At 47.4% G+C, this 19480-nt stretch overlaps 1 protein-coding gene across 8 annotated transcripts in view; it reads right to left on the bottom strand.

Moving 5' to 3' along the window:
- LOC127067530 (dystrophin, isoforms A/C/F/G/H) overlaps nt 1-19480 on the bottom strand; it is a 221616-nt gene that overhangs the window by 78383 nt on the left and 123753 nt on the right. For 7 of the 8 annotated variants that reach the window (XM_051002552.1, XM_051002554.1, XM_051002550.1 and 4 more), the window contains one exon: nt 5513-5551. The exons of the other annotated variant lie outside the window; for it this stretch is intronic. In XM_051002552.1, the coding sequence (XP_050858509.1) occupies nt 5513-5551 (39 nt within the window). The remainder of the gene's footprint in view (nt 1-5512; nt 5552-19480) is intronic. 8 annotated transcript variants of the gene reach the window in all.

Below are 19480 nucleotides of genomic sequence, written 5' to 3'. Positions count from 1 at the left end.
GAGATCGCGAGAGCCGGTATATTACGTTTGCACGAAGTTACTCCGCCGTTGGAGTTTACTCACTGTGGTACCGGTTAATGGTACTCTGCAATTTAGCGTAGCGCCGACGTTGAAAACTCGAAAATTGTTTAGAACGTCTGCCGGGGTTAGCGGTCCGGTGGCAGTTGCGCGAACGCGACGACGACGATGTCCACTCGCTGCCGCTCTTCTCGCTGATTAACCCGTCCAATTCGAGTGGACAATTTTATTCGAGTTTTCGCCTCTCCTAGCCGAATACACAGTCGCGTTCGAGCCTTCCGCCGTGACCGACACCGAGCACTACGAGAGATCCCCCGGTGCTCCTTGTCCACCTCCGCGCTTACTCCCTTCGCGGGGAACGTTATAGAAGCGTGAATTTACAATGCAAATTCTTCGTTTAAATAAACATTGACCGAGCGGATCGAGGCTGAAACACCAGAGCGATGCTTGAACGTCGTGCTCCTATCGTCGCTCCGCGCCGTCCCGCCGAGTAGAAAGGATATTTTTATATGCCCCGGGGAAACGCATCGAGAAATTTTACGCCTCGGCGACGACCGACGAATCTCTATAATGCATATTCAACCACCCAACACGTTCGCCTATGGAATCTCTTTAGGTTCGATTCTCGCGCGCGGAGAGTTCTTTTTCTACTTTCGTCTATATCGTTCTCCTTTCTATTTTCTCGTTTCGTCGAATCGAATCACTTTCGTCTATTCCTTCGTCCGTCGAATCAAAGTACCAACGACGCTTCCACCTTTCTTTCTCGTGCTCTTTGCATTTTCTATTACCGTTTTCTCGCAAAGAGAAACAAATATACCTCGTCCTTTTCTCTTTGTATCCGCGAACTGTGCTGCGCAAAGTGGATGCTATTAAGGAAGGAAAATTTATTTTCGGACTGCAACGAGCGCGTCGGGTACCGCCTCCGTCGAAACGCGAACGAGTCGTTGCCAAGAGGACGCCGTTGTTAACCGTACGAAAGGAAGAAGAAAAGAAATAATTATCGAAGGGACGGGCACGTTGATGGCTGACTAGCCGAGGTAATCTCGTTACTCCGTAATTGAGAAGGAAGCCGCGTTTTCGAAGACGCACCGAGCTTTGGAATATCGTCGCGTCCGCGTCAATTAAGACGCCTCCCGTCGCGTCGCGCAACGTCGGCCGCCGCTAATAGGATTGCTGCCACGTTTAGACCGAGGCGAAATATTTACCGCGATTATGACAATGCGTCTTGAAAGAGATTAGTGGAGCCCGGGACAAGGACGATCTCGCGTATACCGTTAACGGAGACGGATGTTGAAATTACGCCGTATAATTTTCCAAAGGAAATTTATCCTTGATTTACGATCAAGGTTCGTTCGAATTCGCTTTCCTCTTGCACCTGCGTGCTTATGGAGGAGCGAAAAGAAAAAATCCTAGACGATGATTATAGCGCGTACCTACTCGACGCGGAGGATAGAGAAAAGAGTACGAAGGAACGAACGAAGATAATAAAAGCAAAGGAAGAGGAGTAGAAAGAAGAATTCATTCGTTAGACCTCCGATTTTCGCTATGGAGGTAGTCTAATTACCTTGGAGAAGGTAATTAATGCGCGGGTAAAAAGCTCGGCAATGAAATAACGAGGAGAGCGAGAAAAAGTGAAGGAGAGAAAAATAGGGAAAAGGCAGGGACAGAGGGAAGAGAGAGAGAGAGAGAGAGAGAGAGAGAGATTCGTGCGGTTTTCTCCCGGATTTTTGCCACTGTCACCGCACCGACGTTAACAACGGTATACCCCTAGAAACGTGTAACGACCAGGATGTCTCGTTTGGACGATTCCTCCTGCATTAAGCGCGCTACTACAGGTAACATAGCTCGGCCCCTATTCGACGGCTAAAATATCGTCCCCATAAATCGCTCGGCCGACCGGCCGAGCGGCGATGGTATTATAAAACGTTGCTAAATTAATTTTGATTCTAGCAGAGAAAGTCTTTTCTCTCTCCCCGCCTCTTTCTCTCTGTTACTCGTCGTCGTTGCCATAGTATCTATCTATCTTTATCTCTCCCTCGTTGGTTTCGACACTTGGTACGACGCACGCGCACGGTTATTAATTACCTTCGAGTGGATATTGAAATAGGGATTTACGAGCAACAGGGAGCAATATCGTATCGTTCCTAGTAGATATATACGTGTGTGTATGTACCCGAGGAACGACATCCCGCGTATACAACACACCCGGTGCATATATGTACCTACGTATTCTTCATCTCGCTTTTCTTTTTTCTCTTTTTCCTCTTTTTGCTTTGTTGCATTCTTCTTCTTCTTCATTTTTCAAAACACCCTCGGTGTACACGCGAAACCACTTTAATTCGTCGTTCGATCGTTCCTCTTTTTCCTTCTCGACAAGCTCGCAACGCGTTGTGAATTATGCAACGAATCGCGAACGGGAAACGAGAAGAGAGAGAGAGAGAGAGAGAGAGAAAGGGGGAGAGAGCGAGGAGAAAAGTCGGTATTACCATGTACTCGAGAAGGCGTCCTAGTTGCCAAACGTTGAATATCGACGAGAAACGAATCGTTGAGGATGATTCGATGGAACGTATGCCGAGAAACGATACACCGAATCTCCAAATCTTACCTCGCAATTTTGTTTATCGACCGAATCTCTTGCTCGAATGGAAAATTCTTTTTTTTTCCATTCGACCTTTCTTTTTCTCCTAACTCGAGAGAGAGAGAGAGAAAGGAGAGACGTCTCGATAAAAGGGTCCGCGCGAGCTCGGAGTCGATCTATCCTGCCGCGAGCGAAACGTAAATCGACGGATAGCGGCAGCACTCTCTGATGGAGTCGTCGTAGTTATCAGGAATTTCGAACAGCTCGTCCTTTTACCTTCAAACGTTCGCAACCCGATCGATCGAAATCGTCATAAACTCGTGTCGTTTCGAAGCTTTTGTACCTTCGACGTCAGCGAGGAAAGGGGAGGAGTAAGAAGCCCGAGGGCAAACGATTCTATTCTCCGTCCTATCTCGCATCGATTCTATATTGTGTCGAGGGATGGCACAAATATCGCTGATGGCTTCATTTAAGTACTAAAATATGATATATCCTCGTTCCTGTTTTCTCTCGTAGGTCGATCTTAAGAGAGCAGCTAGGTAGGATGTCTCGCCTGGAAATATCTACCCTTGTTTGGCAAGAAAAAATCTTCCAATCAAAGTGTCTTAACCAATATTTAATTGAACTTTTCTAGTTAGCGATTTTAAGACGACGAATACGCGTTTTAGATTTTTCTTCAAGTTCTTTCAGTTTAACTGGAAAACTTTCTTAGCGTTAACAGATATTCGAGCGATTTCGTTGAATTAACCTTAAAAGCATTTTATACGTATGCCAAAGCGATGTTCCATTTAAGAGAAATTACTTACCGTCGAAATATTAGAAAGAAAAAGGGAAAGATGTCTCGAGCGGAGCGATATTCTCTCGAGAAATCCGACATACGCGAAATTCGGATTAATTCCGCGACGTCTTTGTTTCGACAAGAAGGAGTAATTCGTAAAGGAGATATTCGACGTAAAGAGACAACTGGTTCGTTTCGATGGCCAACTTCCGGCGTTCGCTCTCGATTTATCCGGTCTAATATCGCGAATGAGCGAACGAATTACGTTGTTTAAGCGTCGCACCCTCTCTTCGATTTCATTATTTTGTCCTCTCCTCTCCAACTCTGCTGCCAGCCTTCTCCTCCTCCTCCTCCTCCTCGAAGAGAAATCGACTTCGCGCTCCGACCCACGATTCCACGACGATGGAGATCTCTGTCGCGGCCAATTTCACTCGCGGAGCTCGTAATTCTCTTTTCTCCCAGTTTTATTATCTTCGTAAACCCGTCCACGTCAGGTGCATGTAATTTCTCCGAAATAGGATGTCGAGAAGGCATTACGCGAAAGAGGAGCAACGACTGCCTTCCTACCTTTCCTCCTTTCGATGAAGAATGTCCTAGTGATCGCGATATCGTTCGTGGTAATATAACGGCGATGTCCTTTTTATTACGTCTCTCTCGCGTGGGGACCGAGCGAGGGAAAAAATCGCTAGTTTTCGTAGAATCGAAAGGACGATTCCGTAACGAGAGAAAGAGAGGACGGAGCCGCCGTGTGTCGTTCTTAAGGCAATTTCCTGTTGACGACGATCGGACCGATTCGACTCGCTAAGAGGAAATCGTTACGCACGAGCCCTCTCGTTCCATTCGAGACGGTTTACCGTCGGCGTTACGACAGGAAATAATTCCAGATTGAAATTGACAAAGCAATTTCGGCTGGCCCGGATGGCCGTTTCGCGGAGGACCGGCCGTTCTCCCGAAGATGACCGAACGGGGATTCGTTATCGGTCGTTACAAACCGTGATACCCAAGTACTACTCGCCGCGTCCAACGAACGGATATATTCCAACCGATGCTTCCAACGGATATCCGTCTACGTCGTTGAGTTTCGTCTCCGTTAGATAGGACGGATAAAAGGATAAAATGAGTACAATACGAATGTAACGTACCTACGAAAACGAGCGCGAGTACTTTACTTCGAAGGTACGACTTCGAGACATCGCTAGACTCGATAATAAACGATCCGAGTCTCTTCCTCTCGAACTATTATATCGGGCACGTTGAAAGAATCTTTCCTTTGAAATCGTGCCCTCCTTCTCCGTCTCGAGTTTTTAAGTCTTCGACTCGAAATGTGCCGCCCACGCGCTCTGTCCCACATAACTACGATAGGAATCGGTGTTTTACCGACGACGTTTTAATAGATTTTCTCTTTGAAAAGGTAGTCGATGGGACGAGAGATGCATTGTTACCAAGTGGCACACGCGCACGAGGACTCGCTCGTAGAAGAAACCCCAAGAGGGATGCAAGGTGAAGATGAAGGACCGTGGGGCTCGAGAAAGAGAGAGAGAGGGAGAAGGAGAACGAGCGAGGGTGGACCTTTCGAAAGAGGTTGCGATATCTCGGCCGGCTTCGAGTGCCATCGAGTTTGCGCGTCTCTCGCCAAAAGATGATACGACACGGCGGAGCTCGACCGGTTTTTTAATAATCTCTTTCGTCGTCCCATCGATTGTATGTGACCAAACGAGAGAGAATTTGTTCGATCGAAAACGAGACACAAGTTTCGCGGGTATCGTCGTAGATCTTAAGTCTCGAACGATCGAGAACGAGAAGAATACTCTTAATACCGAATTCTCCGAAAAGCTCTCCGAGTCGTTCGCTCATCTGCGACCGTCATACGCCGTACCGCGTTCTCTCGTAATTCGATCGTTCTTACGATAGTCTCTCTTTTCGTGCGTGGTCTTTCCTCCCAACCGCACGCGATATTCGATAGGACACACTGATTCTAGTCGCAAAAACGAACTTTTTCCAAGCTCTTGCGTTCGTTCGCTCTTCTTCCGTTCCAGGAATCGCGTCGAACAATCATCTCTTATCTCTCGCGGACATACTCTTTACGTTACAGGGTCGTACGAAAGATCCTTTTTTAAATTTACAAATCGTTGACTTACCGCAAACGGCCGACTCGTCGGACAATCTCGTTTACGTACCTGGAACAAAGAAAAGCGATACCTTTTTTTAATACAACGATGAATGGTCTCAAAATTGGAATGAGAATGAAGATGAAATTTTCATAGTACGTAATTGTAAGCCACGCGTTTGAATTATCAAGCATCGACCATCGCGTTTTACCGATGTCGCGCGACAATGGATCGCTGATTGACAATGGTACTCGGTAATCGAGTTTCCACCGAACTAGAAGGAGAAAAAAGTGAAAAATTATTATTTTGCGCGCGGCGAACGTCGCGTGGTAATAGGGTACGAGATTAATAACGCCAGTGATATCAGTTTATCGACTAGATAAAATAAAAAAAGTTGGAGCAAAGGAAACACGCTCGACGGAGGATCAATCGCGTTTATATAGAAATTTTATCGGTGAAAAGTCAATCGCGATGGAAAAGGAAGAAGAATATTGCATATATCCTTTCGAAATGAAAATTACGTGACGACGAATTAAACGGATGAAGAGATAAAACGCGAATTATAATATAAACTTTGAAGGCTTCGGAGTTAAGCCCGTAACCCAACCAAGCAGGTAGACGTAGGAAAGTCGTGCGATCGATCTGGATCGTCGCGTTTGCCATTTTATCGATTCCATCCGACGAGAGGACAGGTTCGAGGCCGCAAACTCGACTCGGATTACTCGGTTCGAGAGCGCGAACACGCCGCGAGGAGCGTTTCGACGAGCGCGAACGCATCTCGTTGACCTCTGTCGTTGTTTAATGCTCGTTGGATCTCGTTGCAATAATAACGCGTCTACGGGTTCGCTAACCCAAAGACTCGGCTTGTAATTCTAGTATCCAGCAGGCAGCCGAGTGAGAGGGAGAGAGAGAGAGAGAGAGAGAGAGCCGAGCGAAAGACGCGTTAAAGCTGAACCAACATCTCGGAAACTATGTCGCAGTTCCCGTCGATTAAAACCAACCTTCTCGCTCGTTGTTATCTCTATCATCGCGAACGTCATCGGGAGGAGTATCGACCAACGTCGTTCGTGTCACGATCACGAACCAAGAGAAGATACCGTTCGAACGATCCGAGCGCGCATAGCTGGTCAGAAATTTCATTGTACCGGAGCCATTTTCCTTAATGAAAGTGATGCCGTCGAACGAGCGTGAACTTTGGTGGCGTCGTTAATGACGTTCCTCGGAGGCATCCGCCGATTTCAGGCCAAATAACGAAGCTTTCGCCTCTCTTGCCGTGACGTAAGATAGAAGATAGGAGAGAGAGAGAGAGAGAGAGAAGCTCTCTCGGCGAGCGAATCCTGAAATATGCAACGAACTATCATAGTCGTATACCACCCCACGGCTCGAATCCCGTCACTCCTCCATCTCCGTACCTCCGTATCTCCGTCTCTGTCTCTCCTTGGTTCTCGTAGCGTCCACTCGAGCAGCGCAACTGTCGCTACGACGACGTATCACGCGCTGCCACGGAAACGACGCATCGTCGTATACGTGCGTTTCCACGTAAGCGTCTACGAAGACGACGGTTTTTACCTGTCGCGACTCCTCGATCGGCCACCCAACGAAATCAGCCGGTGGAGGGTCGTGCGGTGCTCCCAAGGAACACTCTCTTACGAAACTCCAAGCGTAATACTTTTAGTGCTGTCGGCTAAAAAAATAACGTCTTTTCTTCGGACGTGAAACCCCGCAAGAAAAGGTGTCTATGGTGGAAACGTAAAAGCGAGAAAAACTGAGAAAAGCAGTAGCGAGCGACTTTTGAGCTCGAAGCCCCGTCCAATTCGACGCTTTGACTCGTTATATTTTTGACACGAAAAACGTCGTCGTCTTGATGGGCTGAATTACAAGCGCGCGTTTGCGAGACGCTCCCGCGGTTCGGGTAATTGCGAATTTCTGCGCGAGTCGGTCTTTGTCCTGTGAAAGAAGAACTTAATTAGAGCATTTCGTTCGAGGGACGACGTCTATGTACGTCTAACGTCTATGTACACCTATGTAAGCGTACATACGCAGGCGTATTTCGCGTTCGCGTTCACTGGCCGAAAAGCTCCGAGATCGATGAAAATTTTCGCCGAATCGCTCGGAGCGATTAAAATTTACGAAACTCTCTTCGTCGATGCCGAGAGTCGTCTTCCGGTTTACCACGACCTCTGATTTTTATCCGTATATTAATCGCATCTTTCTTACGATTTGGCGCTGTCGAAAACGTCAAAAACGTTTCGTTTTTGGCGCACGAAATTTATTAAAACGAAGAGAGAATTCTTTGAAAGAAAAAAGGTACTCGCGCTCGCGCAGAAAGGGCGACGTCGAGAACAGACAGAAAGTTACTTTTCCCGTTCGCTCGATCGATAGGAAAATATTATAAAGGCTACGGTGAAAAACGAGGCAAGAAACGTAGGAGGAGGTTTTGTGAAATTGCTCGAGCGTGTGTCCCCCGTGCGAATCTACATTCGATATTGCTAGCAGACACGACGACCCGTAAAAATGCGATAAAAATCTTTCTCGTGGTTTCGTTTCGTAGAAGGAGGCAACTTTTCTCTCTCCCTCTCTCTTCCACTAATAAGATCGGACGCATTTGCAAGAACGCGCTAGCTTTGTTCTCGACGACCATGGCCGACGTCGCGTCGGGGTAACGTTATTGTCGACGTTCTCGAGTCGAGTGGGAATCGCCTAATGGCCGGAGCTAGAGAAGTAGGAAGGGACAGGAAAGAAAGAAGGAGAAGGAAAGAGGAGGAGGAAAGAGGAAAGAAGGAGAAAATAGGAGGATAGGGCAAGAATGTCCTGTCCTTGCCACCCTCGCCACGAGATTGCTTCCAGTCGGAGAACGAGATAGGTGGATGGGCACTTAAGACGAGCAAACCGTCGTTTCGAAGGTTCGCGCGAGCTCTTCCGTTAGCCCGCGGCTGATAAAAACTCGTATGTGCTTTTTGGATACGAGCGACGTGTCGAGGAAATGGCGAAAGCTGCTTTCCTGACGCACTCGAGAGAAGTACGGACGGTAACGAAATGGAACCGTACTTTGGCTCTGCGAATTAAAATCGAAGACGTTTCGATCGTTGTCGATATAACGACGATCGTAATGAGACGGCTCGAGAACTTGACTCGACGTCAAGGTGTTTCCAAGAAAATAGAAAATGGACTGTCGATCGAAACGCGTTCCTTTGTCATATCTCTGGCTCTTCGTATCGACGGGGTCGAGCGTCACCGATAAATTTCCAAGGAATTTACGAAACGTACGTTAAAATTCTTACATACGTATCTTTTGCGACGATCGACTTATCCATTTCGTTCTCTTATTATTGTTATTATTATTATCATCGTTCTCTTTTTTATTCTCACAGGAAATAAGCCTACCAGGATCTTCGTTCCTCCTCGGTGCATCCGTCGTCGATAATTCTAATCGCGTCGAGCAGCGTGATTGTAATAGAAAAAAAAAAAAAATAATAATATTAATAATGAAAAAAGAAGGAAAGTATAAAATTGCACTCGTCGACGATCCAGAGGTACAGCCGCGAACGCGTATACGTAAACGCTCCGGCGTGTCCCCGCCATTACCGTGCGACAAAGCCCCGCTAGCGCTCGGCCCACCGACGACGCGACGGGAACGTAGCCTCCGGTGGCGAGCGCTCGGACAATGTTTGCTCGTTTAAAAGGCCGATTCTGGTTGGCGCTATAATCAAATTTGTGCACGGAGAAGATATCACAGCGTTCGGTTTCGATTCGAAAGACGCGACTAGGGTTCCAACGAAACGAGGGTGCATGTTTTTTCTCTATATCTTTCGATTGCAAGTTACACCTCGAGCAAACACAAAAATCTTTTCGATTCGATTACGGAATTTGTACTCGAGCGACGGTACAAAGACGAAAGTTGAGTTTACCAAGTTCGAAATCCTTCGCGCGCTCTCTCTCTCTCTCTCGCTCGCTCACGGTCCATTATAAAACAAAGCATCCAACGGTATGGACGATCACGACTCCGTCGAAAGATCTTGCGTCTTGTTATCAACGTCCTCTAGGAGTCGCAGTCTCCCGTTGCATATTAATAACTACGACCAGACTTAACTCTCTAGTCGATAACTCGAACGCGTGCTATGATCGAAGACAGAAGGAGAAAAGAAGAAGAAAGAAAAGAAATCGTAAAGAACGATTTGGACGATCGGACAGTCGCGAAAATTTCGTAGCAACGCGGAAGAAACTGTGCTGCCACCAGCAGCACCAGCAGTAGCGACGGCAGCGGCAGCTCGATATTGGAATCGAGCGAACGAGTAATTCCCAGCTCGTCGAATTCAGGACGATTCTATTACCGAACTAATGACGACAACGCTGCTCGATATCGACCAAGTTCGCGTTCTTCCTACTTACGCGTGAATCTATAGAAAACGCTGCGAAGGACGCTTTTCCTTATCGTTTCTTCTCTTCGAGATCACATAGCGCGAAGCTCGATGCTAATTGTAAGTGATATCGTCTCTCGAGAATTTCCGAGCAAATTTAAGGAAGACCGAGGAGAAGGAGGAGCGAACTCGGCGCGAAACTTTCGCGAGCGCGATAATCTCGCGAGAGATATTTCGATCCCATTTACGTCGAATTAATATTACGATTCTTTAGAAAAGTCTCCTCCAAGTCATCGAAAGTTTAATCGAACGCGCAAAAACGTTCTCTCTTTTTGTTAAAAATTCTATATTTATCATCCCCTTTGATACCACTACTGCCGTTTTGTTTCTACTTTGACGAATGCCCGAGTTCGTAACGAAATAAAGCGATCGCACGGACTCGCTGGAAGATAAGTCGAGTAGATTTCGAAAAATAGGCGACGAAGAGGTTCGTTCGTTGCACTCGTTTCTCTCTTTCCATCGTCTTTCGCGCGGATGAAACGAAATCGATGGAAATAATGAAAACGCGATGGAAACGAGGTAACGTCGAGTAGGTAGGTGTAGACGACGCTTTTTCTTTCTATTTCTCTTTGTCTCTTTTTCTCTCGTTCTCCGTGTCTTCCGTCGCAGCCACAAAACCGATACCGAAGAAATGGTACGGACGAGTTCGGGTTCGAGGAAGAGGAAACTAGGGCACACGCAACTTCTCGATTACTTGGATTTTTAAGGCCTCGGCTTGTTCACGCGTGCACGTCGAACGTAGAAAGAGAGGGAGAGAGAGAGAGAAGAAAGAGGGAGGGAAAAGCGTACGTGAAAAAAAGAAAGAAAGGAAAGCAGAAAGAAGAGAATTCATTCTAGTTCTCCCTCTCTCTCCCTCTCCCCCTACTTCAAGCCTTTCATCGTCTCCATTTCTCTAGTTCCCAGGGCATCCCTCTTTCGCCGGAAAGCTTTCCTGGCGGCGGTACTCGAATGTCGTTGACTTTGATCGATCGTTCGCATTGTATTAATTAGGAGGAAAGCTGCCGACGAGTGGCAAAGCGTCGAGCCGACGCGACGTCCTCGTCGTCGTACCTCGTCGTCTAAAGCGGAAAGCTTCGTTTTCCTTTCGTCGTCGTCCGTCGTCCGGAGCGCGTACACGCTCTCTCTCTCTCTCTCTTTCCCTTTTTTCTTTTTATCTTCGTGGAGCTTTTCTAACGAAAGAAGACGCACTTAACCTGGTTAACCAATTCGCTCAATGGAAGAGTCGCTTTATACGAACATGCTCGCGCACGCGTCGGAGAGTCCGCATCTTGTACGTCCACGGAATTGGACCGTTGCCGAGAGCAGGCAGAAACGTTGCGAGGAAACGTTGGAGATTTTTCTTTCTCGGGTGCTCGGTACAAAAGCCCGACTGTAATCGAAGGACTTTGGCCGGGCTCCGTTCGGATCTCGCTCGAGAATCGTCCGCGGTTTCGTTTCAAAGCTACTCGACTTTGCTCGATATAATTTACAGATCGAATATATCGGATATATCGAATACAGAGTATAAACGGATCAACTTAATTATCGCGATCTGGAAATCCACGCTACCACGAGCAAAGGAATTAAAATCGAAGATGGATCGAATGGCGATTGCGAGAGGAGGATCCAACGGTTGTTTTCTCTTTCCTTTTAATGGTCCTCTCGCAGTTTCGTATCGATAAAAATCGGAAAACGTGCGTCTCGCCTAAAAAGCTTCCGCCGAGACTCTCTTACGATTCCGAGGTCGTTGTCGCGAACCATTCGTCATACTTTTTGGCCGGGAACCAATTCTAGCCGATAAGAAGGCACTTAGTTCGAACACGAGGAATCAATTTGCACCTACCCGGTTGGTAGTTTCCTCGAAATGCACCGACAAGGTCCTCGTCATTTCGAGACGAAAAGCACGAAGAGATTTCGCCGAGGATTTCCGTTTCCTCTCCGCCGAGACGTCCTCCGAGATCCCTCGAAGCTTCCTCTCTCGAGTCCTCTTTCCAGGACCTTTTTCGTGGTACGAATCGCCCCTCGTAAAAACGGTCCTCGCGTTGCCGAAGAATAACTTTTCACCGGAAGTATGGAGCCGGACGCTGATTTTTCATCGAAGGGAACCTTCGAGAAAATAATTCCAACTAATCGTACCGTTTCATTTCGCGCTCGTCTAACCATTTTTCTGGATGTCGCGCGAAAGAGAAAAATAATAGTACGACGAAACGATGATTGTACCACGATCACGCGGCGGCGGCGGCGGCGGCGGCGGCGGCGGCGGCGGCGACGACGACCGTTCCTTCTCGCGCGCGTGCCACGCGCTGAATCATAGCGACGCTTGGTATTAAACCCCGAGGCTCGAACCAATGGTTTAGAAAGCGGACGAGATGATACGCCCGGATAGCTACGCATTATTGTACCACGGAACACGCATTAATAAAAACGAAGTGTAGTGTGTACGCGCGGATCCTAGCTGGCGCAGCCGTTAATAAATTAAAGTGCTGTTAGCGGATACAGGAGAGCGTTTATCTATTATGTCGCCGTTCCATCCAGAAAGTGTCTACATATTTATAAAAGCTCGTCGACCGTGTCGCTCGAGTGTTATCGATATTTATGACATTGTTATTAATGTTAACGACAAGCCTACTATTCGTTGTTTCTGCGATAACGAAGGGAAAAAAGACCGTCGTCGCGGCACCTAATTTCACTATGTCGAGCACAATTGTTTTTCCTCCTAACAAATTCGAACGGAACGTAAAATATACGTGCTGCCTGCCGTTTCCATTTTTTAGCGTTAATTAACGGTATCCGAGAGAATGGATCGACCGAAAGAAAGAAAAGTAACCGGGTGGAAGGGAGAACACACTTTTTTCGCTCCCTTCTTCTTTTTTCTTATTTTTTCGAGATGACAAGCGAGCGGGAAGTAAATATTATCTCGCAGGGCTGAAAACGATATACCACTTTGCACGATTCGAGGTTTGCTTTCTCCTTCTCTATGATATTTTACTCGTAGAAAACAAGCAAAACAGAGAAGGAATGGTAAAGAAGCTTGTGCGCGGTAAGAACGTCGGCGAAGGAAAAGACGAATCTTACGACTTTACGATCTGCTGTGTGTAACGGAGAAAGAACGAACGAAAGAATGGGAGATGGAGAGATGGAGAGAGAGAGAGAGAGAGATGAGGGGAGGAGTACGAATATTGTCAGACGCGCGCGAACACGGACAATAGCGCAAACTATCGGCGTCCTCTGTCCTAGAAAACGCTATTATATCGGATGGAGCCCGCAGGCTACGATACGCCAGGAGAAAGGGATTTTTGTAAGCTCGAATACCCTTTCTTCCTCGTGACTCTATCTCTCTCTCGTTTTCCATCCCCTATCCTTTTCACAGGTCCTTCTTCTCACGAACGACGCCGTCCCTCTCGTTAAGATAAACGTAGCAAATTTGCCAAATTTCCGTGAGCTAGTTCGATAATGGTCGACGGGAAAGCTGGCCGTTTTCCTCTCTCTTTCTCGTTTCAGTTTTCTCGAGAAATCCATTTAAGACCAACGTCCTATATTTGGTGAAACGAACGAAAGAAAATTCGAGTTCCGTTTGTCTTGTCATGCGTTCGCGGCCAACTCGGAGCAGAGCCGGCGTTGAATATCCGCAGCATATGGCCGCCACGAATCTTTGCGAGGAAACTTGCAGCGAGTTAGTACCGCTTTGTTGGCTGCTCTCTTCGATCCAACCTTCTAGACTTCCCGTTTCCGTTTCTACGAACGCACCGAACCGTCAACGAGATCTCACCCCCTCTCTCTTACTTTCCGAACTCTTTCTTCTCGCGTATCTTCTGTCGTTCGACGACCCGAGAAAGACGACATGGTCGACGAGTAAACGATTCCGATGATACGATTTATTTCGATTTCACAAATTTCTAACTTTTAAAGAGAGATTGAGAAGCAAACGAAGTAAGTACGTAGAGTAATTTCGTCCCTTCGACCAGAATCCCATTTCTCGTAGTTGCATCATCCATCACGCGAGACACCGCGTTATCAAAGATCTTTCCTCGACTTATCTCGCGGCTCATCTCGAAAGCGCACGTAGGAGGGACCAAGACACAGAGAGAGAGAGAGAGAGAGAGAGAGAGAGAGAGAGAGAGAGAGAGAGAGAGAGAGAGAGAGAGAGAGAGAGAGAGAGCGACAGAGCGAGAGGAAGCTTGCGATATTCACGAAAGCTCGATTGCGTCGGTATTATAGGCTTTTCCTATTCACGCTCAGCCAAAATGGTGGTACTGCTTGTTAGAACGGGAGTTGTTGGAGTTTCGAAGGGGTGTAAATGACGAATTAGCACTGCTTTTGAGATTACTTAACTCCGAAAGCAGAGGACAGAGAGAGAGAGAGAGAGAGAGAGACGTCGAAATGGGACGCGCACGTAAAAACGACTGAAATTGCTCTCAAATGGATTTACTCTGGAAAGTCGCAGAGACTGACAATGAGAAAAGGGGTTGAGAGAGTAAGAAAGCGAGAGCCGATCTCTCGAGCCGCCGCTACCACTCGACGACGACGACCATTCTAGCGTGAACGAACCTGGCCTGTGCCGAGACGACGAATGTACTTAACGAAAATCTAAATAAACACCGACGAATTCATCGCGAAGGAAAGACTGCTCCCTCTCCTCGAAGCAAAGCGACAAAATTTATACGTTACTTCCTCGCGCGAGCCAGTGAGAGAGAGAGAGAGAGAGAGAAATAAATACAAACGTTTCGGTTAACTTCGGTAAAAGTCACACGGATGCGCGGAAAATGTCCATTAACTACATTTTAAAATCGGCCTTCGGCGCTCGCTCGGAATAAAGTTACTTCTCCCGTTGCATAAGCTATGAACTCGGCGGTAGGGCTTTAAGAAATAAGAAGTGATTATCTTATATTCAATTCCGCGTTCGTGAGAGAACTCGAAAAGAAATCCGAAAACCGTGGCAAAACTCGCTCAGAGTTATACGAGGCCGGATTATCATCTTTCGGACGAAAGTTTTCTTCCTGCGAAAACTTTGAGCGACTAATCGAGGTATAGATCGCGATTATACGTCCTTCTCGTACCAACGTCTTCGATACTTTCTACGATTTAGTCGACGTCGATGAGGAAAATTTAACGACCGACTAGTCGTAGCCGTAAAAAGAAAAAAAGAAGCAAACGAGCGATCGTCGGTTTTCTTTTCTCGTTTTTCTTTTTTTTTTGAAGTTTCTTCCTTTCCCCTGAAAAACGATCACGGTTTGTTCCTTTTGCCCTTTTCGTTGCCACGCGCGAGCTCGTCCTTGACGCGACGGCCTTTAAAGGCGTGTTCGGCCGAGGGTCGAGCTCTCGAAGCATTTCGCAGGGAAAATCGCGAAATGTCGCGACACTTTCACAATTCGTCGGAACCAGATAGATAGATAGAGAGAGAGAGAGAGAGAGAGAGAGAGAGAGAGAGAGAGAGACCGAATATGGCGTTCCGAGCAGGAAACGAGCGGCTTCCATTAGACTTATTGGAGGGACTAATTCCGCAGCAGACTTAGCGGTCTCCATTCCTGTCCCGGATTGCTCGGTATATGTATTCCGAGTGACCGAGTGCAAGCGCGGATGAATGCAAAACGCTTTAACCGGTATCATCCTGCAGCATCCCTAGAGAGAGAGATATGGGTCTGCCCATCTGGATAACGAGTGCTTCCTGTTTTGCCCTCATCCATCCAGGCACTAATGATGCTCCGCCCTCCCAACAGCTTCCATCTCTCTCTCTCTCTTTCTCTCTTTTTTCTCTTTCACTCGGAGCGTACGCTCGCGGTAACCGGGCTTCATTTTGCCCCAGAACCGATGAAAAGTTTCTTAATATCCGATGAAAATGGAACCGTTAACCGCGTAGAAAAGTTCACAGTCGAATCGAAGTCGCTCTTTCTCTCGGTGCCTGACCTTTTCCTCGATTATCTCCTTTCCGACCCTCGAGACTCGAGTCTTACGGGCAGGCCGATTCCGATCGGACCAGGGCCAATATCGAAGCTAACGTCGTATTAGATATTTATGTCGTAGCTTCAAAGTATTGCGTGGTTCGACCTTACGAGTACGTGGTACAACGTACTGCGAACGCTACTCACGGCGACAAAGTAATCGAAGAAAATCATTCGTCCTTTCGATCCTCCGAGCGACGATTACCTCGTAATTTTCTGCACGTTGCTTCGTCGACGTCAGTGAAAGAAACTCGAGATAGGGACGAGGAGGAAGGAGCAAGAGTACAAAACCGAGAAATTCGATTTAGAAAAGATGGTTTGCGAACGCTACGATCGTCCCGTAGAAGAAGAAATCGTTTCGCCCGTGCTCGTACCTCGACGATAAGAAAGACGAACGTTCCTGCGGGCCCTCGGAGAGACGTAAAACTGGTACGAGTAGGACGTCTCTTCGTCCGTCGTCTTTCGAGACGAGCGGGAAGGCTCGTCGACGCATAAAAGTAACAACGGCGTAAAACCTTATCGCCGGTGGCCAGACGCTCGCGTCGGCCCACCTTCGGAAACCTGCTCATTGACCCGAATCATTCGTCAACGCGGGTGCCTTTTATTACGACGACGAGTCCTTTACCTCAAACGCGTATCTCTAGCCGCGTATAATATCGAAATGGGTCTCCTCGATCGTACCACGGCAACCGTCCCGACGAACGACGCCTTTCCTTCTTATAGGACCAGAGCAATCTCGGATACCTACTCGAACGAATATCCTTCCATCTTTGTCCTCGAGAAGGATCGATCGAAAGAAATGTTAACGTTCGTATCGAATTAAACGAACGAATCGAGACAGTTCCATTTGGAGATATCGGTTCGAATTAATGAAGACGCGTCAAAATTTCTGGCATAGAGCAAACATTGGCGATTCGGTCGAACGAGCGTCAAATAAATCCGGTCATTCATGGTCGAAGCGATAACCGCATAAATAACAAAATTTTCGCTCCTATTTGAGATTCGAATGCGAATTATCGATGCGGGATCATCAGCGCGGAATCGCTCGAATCGTCGGGTCCATCGTCGTTCGGCATCGCGTAAAATCGTTTACATGGGAATCGTTAGCTACGACGACGCCTCGTCGACGAATTCGACTTATTAACGTTTCTAGAAAAGGTTTTTCCGACAACGGATATCGATCGAATATATGGAATATTCTAAAGAAATAGGAGCGAACGAAAGGAATAGAGACGATGGAACGGCGTCGTCTCGATCGAGCGACCGATACGTTCGAAACGATATTTAGAACGATTCGCGTTCGCGTCAACGTAGAAGGCATCGTCAAGATCGTCGATAAAACGGGTAAGCTCGTACTCGGAGTCGTCGAGTCCCCGAGCGGGCCGAGTGAAAGCCGGTCTTATACGCTTTGCCCGACCCCCTCCTAGACGTTTCTCCTAGATGCTCGATAAACGAGAGAAAAGCTCGGAGTCGTCCGCTCTTCCGCGAAATGTAGGTCAGTTTTCTGAGACGACGTCGTATAGGTAGGCCACTCGAAATAATTTAGTGGCGATCGATGTTACCTGCCTGAAAATAGAGAGAAGACCGGTAGAGCGAGGTATAAGGGGGAGAGAGAGAGAGAGAGAGAAACGGCATTGTTATTTAATCCCACGTCGGACAAACGCGGCCCACAGGGATGCGGTCGGACAGCGCGTCATGACGGCGCGCGTCTTCGAGGCGTTTCCAACCGCTAACCATTTTCCTGCTTTAATCTCGAATTAACGTGCGAGAAAATTGCGAGAAAATTGCAGTAGCGGTCGGCGATGATAGCATCGTCGCAAAGGGTTCCTTTAAAGTAATTACCAACCGAGTTAAGGGAAGCGTTCAACGGCGAACGAAACGCCGCTCGAGATTGAAGAATTGAGACGAATTGCCCTGAGAAGAAGGAAGAAAGGATGGCCCGGTAGGTATCCAAGGATGCCAAGATAATCGCGGAGCCAAACGCCGCTGATCGATTTGTTCTCGCGATCGCGACCACGGTACCACTCGACTCGAGCGAAAAGGAAAAAAAGGGAAAAGTTTTTCCCGAATTAATCGTTCGAACTCGTTCCGTTTTCGTATTATTTACCTTTTTCTCCAAGTCGTTGGGTGCAATAAGAAAATGGCCGTTACGAGCAACGCCACCAGCAACGCCACTAGCCAGGCTAATTTGCAATAAAAGACCCGTTAGGGGAAGTGGCTAGCGAAATAAACGGCGAGCATCGTGGCTAGCCGAAAACGCGATTCCGGCATTGAATATTCATCGGCGTACGTGCGCCACGGGACAGAGCCGCCGCTTATTACGATGCAGTCGTCGTTTTGATTATAACGAACACGCTAACGTCATCATTATCGTCATAACGATGCTCGCGGTGCGACCGGTTTATCGATAATCGCGTCCCTTCTATGTCGTCGTTCCTCTTTCCTCCTACGCTCCGTCCTCGTTGTCTCCATCGATCGGTTTATCGATGCGGCGACGACGACGACGAGTACAAAAACGCATCTTGCGCACGTCGAGCTCTTTGTAGGGTATAAAAAATGAAAAAAAGAAAACAAAGGAAATAAAAAATACAAGAAAGGAGGACGATCGTTCGACTCTCGCTTCGATCGGTACCGCAAACTCCTTCGAATCTTCCGCTGGAAAATTTTTGCGCACCCTGTATAAAAGCCCTTCTCCCCACTTTACTACCCGAATACTATCCCCCACCGTTTGGAGCGTCTCTCCCCACTACCTCGATCGATACGTTTCGTTCGTTCGCCTCTTCCTCTCTCTCTCTCTCTCTCTCTCTCTCTCTCTCTCTCTCTCTTTACGTCGAGAACCTATAACTGTTGCGCCGTAATTTTCGCAGCCGAGAGGGCACGTATACATATGCCAATTAGTGGCAAGGGTCCCTTGCGAACCTTAAACCATCCTAATTATGTAACACCATCGATCCGCTCGTTCGCCTCGCGCTCGAGAAACGAACGGCGTGTCGCGGATTACGACGCAACCTCGATACGCGTACGCTCGCTCGCGTATCGAGCGAGTATCCTTGCTTTTTCGCCTTTCCTTCCTTTGTTGTTAAATATCGAACTGGTATCGGTTAAAATTATTTCAACGAGAAACGCGCAACGAGTATATTTCGTTGTATCGTATCGAAGCGAATGGAGAAACGCAAACAACTAATTCCATTAGCCTCGTAATTTTGACCATTTCGCTTATTATTCGATATCGCCGTACAAGACAAGTATCCGATAAAGCGCGGCAAATAACGAATATATCCACGTTAAAGTAATTGTTCTCTACGAGGCAGAAAAAAGCACGGTCGATGAAGAGAGAGAAAAAAAAAGGGAAAAAAAGGAAAAAGGAAAAAAAAGAGCAAAACAGAGAAAAAAGAAGAAAGAAAAAACAAAACGAAAGAAGAAAACGCGCGCGAGAGAGAGAGAGAGAGAGAGTGAAAAAGGGAGACGAAAAAAAGCGAGCGATAAAGAGCGAAATTCCATTTAAAAGCCTCCGTGCGATTCGACACGCTCGACGAGAAATTTTTGCGCTCTGCTACGAGATGCGCTGGCGCGCGCCGAAAATATATTCCGTCGGAGATCGTCGCCGTGGTCGATATTCGTGTGCATTTTATACGAAGCTACGAGTTTCTTTTCCTTTTTCA

This window comes from Vespula vulgaris, chromosome 11 (assembly GCF_905475345.1).
Source record: "Vespula vulgaris chromosome 11, iyVesVulg1.1, whole genome shotgun sequence".
Lineage (NCBI taxonomy): Eukaryota > Metazoa > Arthropoda > Insecta > Hymenoptera > Vespidae > Vespula > Vespula vulgaris.
The sequence above is the reverse complement of the archived record's forward strand: the minus strand, read 5'-3'. Positions and strand labels throughout refer to the sequence as shown.